This window comes from Arvicola amphibius, chromosome 8 (assembly GCF_903992535.2).
Source record: "Arvicola amphibius chromosome 8, mArvAmp1.2, whole genome shotgun sequence".
NCBI lineage: Eukaryota > Metazoa > Chordata > Mammalia > Rodentia > Cricetidae > Arvicola > Arvicola amphibius.
In genome coordinates, this window is record NC_052054.1 from 101214921 (window position 1) to 101224529 (window position 9609).

Consider the following 9609-nt stretch of genomic DNA (forward strand, 5'->3'; position numbering starts at 1 on the left):
AACAGGGCCCTTAGCAACAGCTGAACAATTCCTTCAGTTTTACCTCACTTGGGAAGGCAGGGAGAGGTTGAGTGGGCGGACGCTGATGGACAACCACAAGCTTATTATTGCAAGGGCCGAGCACTGTATGTTAATTTTGGTTTTAGAGTTTTGTTGGTGACTATTTTTTTTTCTCATCTCACTTGCGGCTGGTGAAGCCTTGGGGTGAATTCTTTCTATGCATCTTACAGTCAAAGTGAAAATTTCTAAACAAAGCAAGTCTAACTACGAGCATTGATTATTTTTCTCTATTACCAAATGAAACGCATATCAATAGCTTAACCATTCTTGTGGAAGGAAAGTGTCAGCGCCAAAGCTAGCCAAAAGACCTCTTCATGTGTTTGGTGTCCATTGTCACTTATCCTAGAAAATGACCAGTCTGTAGGGCTGACTGCATTTTATCAGAGCAGGTAGAACTGGGTCGATTGCACAGCTCCAAATGAATGGTTGGCCCATGCTTGCCAAAATTTTATTGTTGTATTGATTCTAAGATACACATTTTTTCTCATAGTATCACTTCTGACCCCCAAATATGACTTACAATTGGTGCATGCTGTGTTTGTTTGTTTGTTTGTTTATCATTTATATTTTGTAGCATTTTGTTTTGGTAGGATAGAAAGTAAATTTAATATGGCAATACATCATTTGGTTAGCTATATTCCACTATGAATAGATTCTCTCTCTCTCTCTCTCTCTCTCTCTCTCTCTCTCTCTCTCTCTCTCTCCATTCATCTTCTATCTACCACTGATTGGCATAAGATAATGTAATGGAGGGAAATTTATGTCAATAACAATTTAAAGAGCTAAACTCTGCAACTTGAGAGGAATAGGTAAAACATGTATGCTTTCATTGGCTGTCCTTGAAGCTAATGATCCCTTGGGAGAAGACAGCTTAACTGGTTATGGTGTTTGACTTATAAACCCTGAAAGGAAGTGTCCAAAATTTAGTCACAACCACACTGGAAAACTGAAGTGAAACATTAACCCTCAATTGTAGACTGGGTTTCTGGCTTCAGAAACTTACACCTGCCTTTAAGCATTGGCAGAATCTTGTATCAACACATCAACACTGCCCGTACCCAAGGTGGTCAATTTGTGTTCTTAAAACTAGGAACTGCCGAGGAACACATTTCCAGTGATGTTTTGACTACTTCTGACTGATCCCTCTGGATTTTGCTCAAGGAAGCGCTTACTACAGCAATCACATTCTGGTTTGCACAGGGTTAAATGGAAGTGGGCCTTCTGTGGGGAGAGCGCCATGTCAGGCTGGTAGCTGCTGGCACACACACACACACACACACACACACACACACAAACACACACACACACAGAGGGAGAGAAAGAGAGACACAGAGACACACAGACACACAGAGACACACAGACACACAGACACACACACACACACACACACACACACACACACACACACACACACACACACACACACACACACACGTCGTCTGCTCCTAGGGCTTTTGCTGAAAGAAGGCTTTGACTTCCAGACCTTTGGATTAAAGCACTTTAACATGCATACATCATTCCAAGCAAACTCCGGAGTTTGCCAGAAAGTTCTGTAAACAGAAGCCTTGGGGCTCTCAAACTGTAAACTCACCTCTGCAGGCATCCAGGGGACCTGGCCTTCCTTTGCAGCTGGGGTACAGCTCAAGTATACATTCAAAACATGCACTTCCTTAACTGGAGGGGAAAATAATTCCTGCTCCCTCTCATTCTTGCCTTGGGGCATTTCTGCTTTGGTGAGGAGTTTCTTCTCCAAGTTAGTTTTATATGAGAGGCTGGGAAGATACTTGGCTACACATGTGTGTGCACATACCTGTCCTAAAGAACATCTGTTGAGAGCCGGGAGAGGAGGTCCAGCGGTTAAAAGTGGTTACTGCTCTTGCAGAAGTTCAGAGTTTAGTTGGTTCCCAGCACCCATGTCAGGCTGCTCACAACTGCCCATGGCTCCAGTTTCAGCAGATCGGATGCAGCACACAGACACATAAATAAGAAAGTAAAATATATTTTAAAAAGATGACCACTTACAGTCTATCCAAACTTTCAATCTACTTTCTTTGTGAAACGTACAGTTTTACTTTTGAAGTATGTTCTAACGGAATTTCATGACATTTTACCAAGGAGTAGAAAAGTCTGTGGTCTGAAAATTCAGTTTCTCCTCTGGGCACTGAAGACAGAAGGAACTAAATAGCAAATGGCTTGGAGAATGAAATGGGGGAGGGAAGTTAGTCGTTTTATTGTTGCTATGCAATGTTGGCTCATAGGAGATACTTGGTGTGGTTTTAGTTATTCTTTGCACACCCGAGAGTGACTCTTCTGTCAGTGCAAGAGTGGGGAAACTGAGGCTTGGGGAGATTGTAGCCTTCCCACCATAAAACCCTTCTCTACTGTAGCCCTGAGATCCTCCCCTAGGCTCTGACATGGACTCTGGAGGCTGAGTTGTTGGTACAGTCTGACTGGCGCTCCTTTCTCTCCTTCATACTCTAGATATTTGTAAGCTGCCCAAAGATGGTGGGACTTGTGGCGACTTTAAGTTGCTATGGCACTATGACATGAACGAGAAAGGTTGCAAGAGGTTCTGGTATGGAGGTTGCGGGGGCAATGAGAACAGATTCAAGACCCAGGAAGAATGTGAGAAGATGTGCAGTCCCGGTAAGCGGCCATTCTCTTGGGTTTCATCTTTCTCTCGTAAGGGAAGATGTCTGGGTTAGCAACCTCACCACTGGGAAATATTTGAATTACAATGATTGTGGAAAACCTGAACAAAGTTAAATTGTATCCTCAGATAGAATGTGCCAATGGAAACACTAAAAAGAGATACAATTTTTAATTTTACACACACACACACACACACACACACACACACACACACACACACAGCCACACAAAATTAGTTATTTTGATGGTTGATTTGTTTCCTAAAAGCACATGTGTATCTTTGGCAGTTAGGAACCACAGAGCCAAGTATATCAGAAATGCTACCACATCCTTGTTTCTTTAGAAATGTCACACTATATATACATGATTGTTAGAATAGAATAATGATCAGTAACAGAAAACTAACGATAAACATTCATGTATTCATTTTAAACTAATTTCACTTCCTATAAACCATAATGTTGATACTGGGGCTATTCAGCCTTTCCATCATAGTGGGAAATTCCGTAAGCAATGGCTCAGGGCCTGGGGTCAGAGTGGGGAGAGGGCTAATGCACAAAGTGGAGGTGAGGCTGGGCTCCTTCAGGGTGGGCTCCGATTTCAGACCTTAGGCCACAAAGATCCCAGGATCCAGTGAGGAAGGCTGAGGCTGTGGGGACATTGCTACGCTAAACACAACGTCTTTTATGTCTAGTGATGACCTCTCTTCTTTATCTTCTTTCCCCATCATCTCTTGCCTCATTCTTCTCTTTCTCCTTCCACACTCAATACTTTCCACGGCCCAGATTTATCAGCCTGACCAGAACCCAAGCATGGCCTTCCGGCAACACGTACCTCTGGGAGAAGAAGGAGGCGGCCATTTCCAACTCATTTTTTATAGAAGCTCTGGGTAGATGCCCCAGCACGGTGCCTTTTCCTGCTTTGATTGACACTCAACCTCGGGAGGAAAGCCTCTGCACGTGACCTGTCGATATGGTGCTAAACGTGTCTGTGGACCCTGCTCTCCGTCTCCAGGCAGTTCTACCGTATACTTGGACCGTTATGGAACTGCTAGCCACTGCTGGTGTTTCTGTGAACATTCCTATAAACTCGAATTCCAGCTGGAGTTTCATTGGATGCCTGTGCCAGGCAAACGCGATGTCTAGAACGTAGTCTCAATATCACAGCTCCTCTGTATGTTTCTGCTTGGTTCATGTCCCTGTATTCGCATGACTTAGATGGAGAAGCGAGAGTCTAACCTTTTCCTGGCCCCAGTTTCCTGGATTAGACGTTAAGCAACTTCCTTCGTCTAGAGTTCTCTGAAAAATGATCTAATTAGAAGAAAGCAGATCCCCTTCATCTTGGTGCACTGTTGGGACAAATGCCTCCATTAAAGAATTTGAAGAAAGTCGTAATAGAGAATATTTTTGGCATTCCCCTAACGTGGGTTCTTTTTTTAATTGTTGTTGTCTTGGAGTTTGGAGGTGGGATTTAATGTTTAAAATTTGAGGAAATTTATACAAAGAAACTTTTTAATAAAGTATATTGAATGTCATGGGTTTTGTGGTCTTGGTTTTCTTGTTTCTATTTTGCTCACCATCAAGATTTCCCCAAGGCCAAGGGTTCTGGGCTCAGGCCCAGCCTCTGGTTTTACTAGAGGGGACAGAAAACCCAATGAGACAATGTTCCAGGAGGTCAGTGGAGTTGGAGCATCCTTTGCGGATATCCAGCTGCATACTGCTTATTAGAGCCAACCCAGGTATACCAAACTCTTTTTTTTTTAATTTAGAGACAGTGTTTTTCTGTGTAGCCCTGACTGTCCAGGAACTCATTCTGCAGAATGGACGCAAACTCACAGAGATCTGCCTGCCCCTGCCTCCTGATTGCTAGGATTAAAGGCATGTGCTACCACCACCCAGTTTGTACTCTTGGTCTTTCTGGTGTGCCCTGAACTCATGTAGACTCAAGAGAAGACTGATGCTAACACTGTCCTCTAACTTCTGATGGACCCAGAACCTCAGCTTCTGATTTTTTTCCTACCCAACAATGGCTGAGAGAGATGGTTCCCTTTGATTCCTCTGCTTCCCTGGGATCTCTAAGTCAAAATATACCTTGTTGTTGATATTTTTTTTCCCTGTTTAACAACCTTTCCCCCTTTCTTCAGAAATCTCCCTTTTGGGGCTAGAGAGATTGCTCAGTGGTCAAAGCACACGGATGCTAACAACTGCCTGTAACTCCAGTTTTGGGGGTTCCAATGCCTTCTTCTGACCTCTGGCGGTAGCAAGCATACACATACTGCATAGACATACATGCAGGCAAAATACCCATAAAATAAAATGATGCAGTCTCCAGTCTCCCCCCATCCCCACTCTGCATGCACATACATGGTGTACATTCTCTCTCTCTCTCTCTCTCTCTCTCTCTCTCTCTCTCTCTCTCTCTCTTTCTCTCTCTCTCTCTCCCACCACCATCATCAACAACACTACAAACAGGTACACTTTCAGAGGGCACACCAAAAAATTCCCACCGGGGAAGAAACTGTATTATTTTGACAGACTGTTTCCACTCTGACAGGAGCCAATAGAGACCCACCTGGGACCTTAAGCGTGAGCAGAACTGTTACTGTAAATCCGAGGGTAGGTTTGCTAGTAGATCTGTACAGAAGCTGGAGGGGAGAGGGTCAGTGGGGTGTGCAGAACCTGGGAAGTTAGGGGAGACAGTAGCCCCAAGGACCGTTCTTAGAACACCTGACAGATTCTCAGAGAAGATTTTGAAGTTCTCCAAGTATTCAGATGTTTAAGAAACAAGAGCAAGAATTCAACTCTGTGCTGATGTCACTGTGTAGACACGAAGAACGGCTCAGGTCAAGGAGAGCTCTACCAGAAATGAATGATGGTCTTGGGAAGGGCTGAAGACTTCATGGTCCAAGATGCTGAGGACTCGAGTTCATGTGTATCTTGAGTTTAGATGATAAATGAACATCTGGGTGGCTTCAGGGGAGTTGCAAAGCTATGGAGACATTCCAAAAGGCCTCACAATCATGTGGTCTGGAAGTCTATGCTGGATGGCTTTATGTCAACTTAACATGAGCTAAAGTCATCTGAGAAGAGGAAACCTCAATTAAGAAAATGCCCCCACAGGATCAGGTTGTAGGCAAGCTTGTAGGACATTTTCTTAGTGAATAATAGGGGAGGGCTCAGCCCATTATGGGTGGTACCATCTTTGGGATGGTGGTCCTGGGTTTTATAGGAAAGCAGGCTGAGCAAACCATGTGGAGCAAGTCAATAAGCAGCACCCTTCAAGGTCTCTGCATCAGTTCCTGGCTCCCTGCCTGACTTTTGCCCTGTTTAAGTTCCTGTCCTGGCCTCCTTCGATGATGAACAGCAATGTGAAGTATAAGTCGAATAATCCCTTTCCTCCCCAGATTTATTTGGTTCTAGTGTTTCGTTGCAGCAAGAGAGACCCTAACTAAGATAAATTCTAAACCAAGATATCAGCAGAACTGAGCTGCCTCTGAAACAGAAGAGAGAATCCACCTCTGCTTGCCTCTTCCTGCCTTTTAAGGTTGCTGCAGCTCTGGGCATGTGCCAGCTTTCAGATGCTCCCCACCAGTCTCCTTCAAAATCAGGGCTTCTTCTCATGCACCTCTGTCTTCACATGGCTGTCTTCTCGTGAGAACGCCAGCCATATTGGAACTACAATGCCCCATCCTCTGGTCTGGCCTGAGCTCAACTAATAACGTCTTCAGTCACTCTCCTTTCCAACAAGAACACAGCCTGGGTGACTTGGTGGTCAGGAAACCATCTTTTGCATCAAAGGCAGTCTTGCCATCCATCATCAATGTCTGCTTCCACTTCTAAGTGCTGATCCATCTCATTGCCTGACATCAGCTCCACTCCACTAATGAGACCACAGCAAGCCTCGCTGTTCCCTTGTCATGGTGGTTACTGAAACCATCATCACCACCGAGTCTTCAAACTGGGATCTCCTATCCATTTTGAAGATTAAATCTCAGACCCTAGATGAAATCTTTCTGTCTTAGCCTTCTTCAGGCTCCACGCCCCAGGATAAGCTCAAACTCCTGACTCTGGGTGGAACTTGAGTGGAAAATCTATGCCCTGACCTCCCATTCTTCCCTCTGTGTTCTCCGGGCACGTAGAGTACCCTGGTGGACTGCTTCCTGGACTCTAGAGGGGAGGTATGAGCTGGTGCCTGCCAGTTGTTATTGTTCTTGGCTCATGTCTGTGGCAGGTTTCCCCTACCAACTAACTCCCCTGTGAAGCGTATATTGGTTCCCTGGAGGACTCTTGGTTGCCTAGCTTGAGGGCTTGAGGGATGAACTTCCTTTTCTCCCCTGCATCCCTGTGTAAGGCAACGCCATCACTCACAGGCTCTTGATGCTAGGACTCTTTATCAGGCAGGTCACCCTCTGGCGGAGCATAAGAAAGTCAGCGTAAGTCCATCGCCTTCCAGGGTCCCTCCGTCTATGGAAAACTTGCATGGCGTTGCCACAGAAACCAGCATCCTGTCTTTTTGCTCAGTCACCATAACATCCTTTGTGAAGGTACAAAGGCTGGACTTGTGGTCAGTGGAGAGTGGAGTCCATCCTGTGACTCAGGGTGGGGAAGGAATGGCTCATATGCCTATCCATACAACTTTGAGTGTCCCCTGAAGGGATGTGGGGACCTTGGGCTTGAGGAAGGATCAGTTGAATGTTCCTCTTTTCTCCACAGAAGATGACAGAAGCATATATCTCATTGCAAGAGTTTGTCCTCACGAGATCACTAGGACCTTCTTTCCTGGTTCTCTGCTGTCCAGCAATGACCGTGGTGGATTCAGTTCAGTGTTCTGATTTGGAGCATTGGTAACTGATGGCTCTGCCAAAATAAGACTACCAGGCACCCAACCCCAGTCCCCAAAGGGCCCTCAGTAGCAGAGAACTTTGGACCCTCACAACAGGCTGAGCTCTGCATCTTCCTTCTTGATTTATGTGACGTGAATCTAAAATGGGTTATCATGACCCAGTGTTCTTTTGGGGGTTCCTTCAGAAGCAGCCCCGAGGAGTTAGGTGTGAGTCAGTTCTTAGAGAGAAGCTGGGGAGTGGGAAGTGAGGTGGAGGTGAGACCAGGATTAAAAGGTGGTAGTCAGTCACTGTGGGGGTCATGGGTTTGATTCAACAAGGGAAGACTGAGAACCACTGTGGCCCGTGAACCTTGTGGCCTAGCTGTGGTGTGAAATGATTTCTTACACTGGTTTTCAGGGGTGACTGTCTGACTATTCTGAAAGTGAACCCCCTGGTTGTTCCTGTTTGTATATCCACTGGCTACCAGGCCTGTGTGTCAAATCCTAGAAAAGATCTGTAGGTACATATGGTGTTTACAAAGCACAGGGCAGTGGTTGGAACAAAGGTATTTGGAAGGGATATATATATATATATATATATATATATATATATATATATATATTTCTGACAACCCAGAAGGGTTTGTTCCAGGTAAGCTACAAATAAGCTGGGTAGTTTCCATTACTTGTTGTGTTATTTCCTCTTCTGCAAGAGAAGCCCTCTCTGTTCTTCCTGCCTGCTGTTGCTAGCACACCTGCCCCACCACTCAGATTTGGTCCACAGCACACCTGCTCCATCACTCGGATTTGAGCCACAGCACACCTGCCCCATCACTCGGATTTGGTCCACAGCACACCTGCCCCATCACTCGGATTTGAGCCACAGCACACCTGCCCCATCACTCGGATTTGGACCACAGCACACCTGCCCCATCACTCGGATTTGAGCCACAGCACACCTGCTCCATCACTCGGATTTGGTCCACAGCACACCTGCCCCATCACTCGGATTTGGTCCACAGCACACCTGCCCCATCACTCGGATTTGGTCCACAGCACACCTGCCTCATCACTCGGATTTGAGCCACAGCACACCTGCCCCATCACTTGATTTGGACCACAGCACACCTGCCCCATTGCTCTGATTTGGTCCACAGCACACCTGCCCCATCACTTGGATTTGGACCACTGTGTGTGTGTGCTGCTTTTCTGTGCCTGTTCTTGAGCTGTTTAAGGTTGCTAAGAAAAATCACCCCAACCACTTTTCCAGAGTTAGAGGTGCAGATCACAGAGATTCAGGTGGTTGGCTGAGTGGGCCAACCATTCTCATGCTGGGCTTCCCTGCTCCCTGGAGCAGGGGGCATGTGGGTGACTCCCCACTTTCAAGAAGTTCAGGTACTGTCACAGAGAGATTGATTCAGGCCATGTCCATACCAGGCAGATCACCTTCTCCTCCCATTTGAAACATTCTGTTTTCCTTGGTATGAGCCAGCAGCTAGTTTTATCCCATCACTGGGCTAATGGCCATCAACGAAGAGGCCAGAGCCAAAGAACCATTTCTCTCAGATGCGTTTACTTGAACCCAGACCCTTTGTCTTGTCCCTTGCTGGCTTTGAAGGAAGGTGTACCAAGACAGTCCCACATACTATTATAAATCTGTCTCTGTCATGCATTTTTGGCAAACTTTTGTCTTGCTGAAAGCTTTTGGGGGGGAAGAGCAGCCCCATCGCCCACTCTATGGTTCGAATCTGTCTACTGGCCCTGTAGCAGGCTTTGTTATTTCTGAAGTTCCTCCTCCCCAACAACGGTCTCAAGTCCTTTTCAGTGTTTATGGCTCAGTTGTTTATAATGACCTCTGCTTGTACAACCAGCAGCTCAGTCCTGCCTCTTGGCTGGAGCACTGCACTTGAAAGAACAATGAGCCCACAAAACATAAGTGTTGTTCCATTTTCCCATCTTGTTTTCTGGGATTCGTACTATTTTGTGGCAGCCATCTTGCTTCCTGGAAGGAGTCATACTGTTTCATGGAGGCCATCTTGCTTTCTGGGAGTCATATTAATTCCCGAGTTTCTCTTG

General features: G+C 45.9%; 1 protein-coding gene across 1 annotated transcript in view; it reads left to right on the forward strand.

Moving 5' to 3' along the window:
• Col6a3 (collagen type VI alpha 3 chain) overlaps nucleotides 1-4246 on the forward strand; it is an 80755-nt gene extending 76509 nt beyond the window's left edge. The window contains exons 43-44 of the mRNA XM_038338382.1: nucleotides 2542-2706; nucleotides 3498-4246. Of these exons, the coding sequence (XP_038194310.1) occupies nucleotides 2542-2706; nucleotides 3498-3511 (179 nt within the window). The 3' untranslated portion in view covers nucleotides 3512-4246. The remainder of the gene's footprint in view (nucleotides 1-2541; nucleotides 2707-3497) is intronic.
• The last annotated feature ends 5363 nt before the right edge of the window (nucleotides 4247-9609 follow it).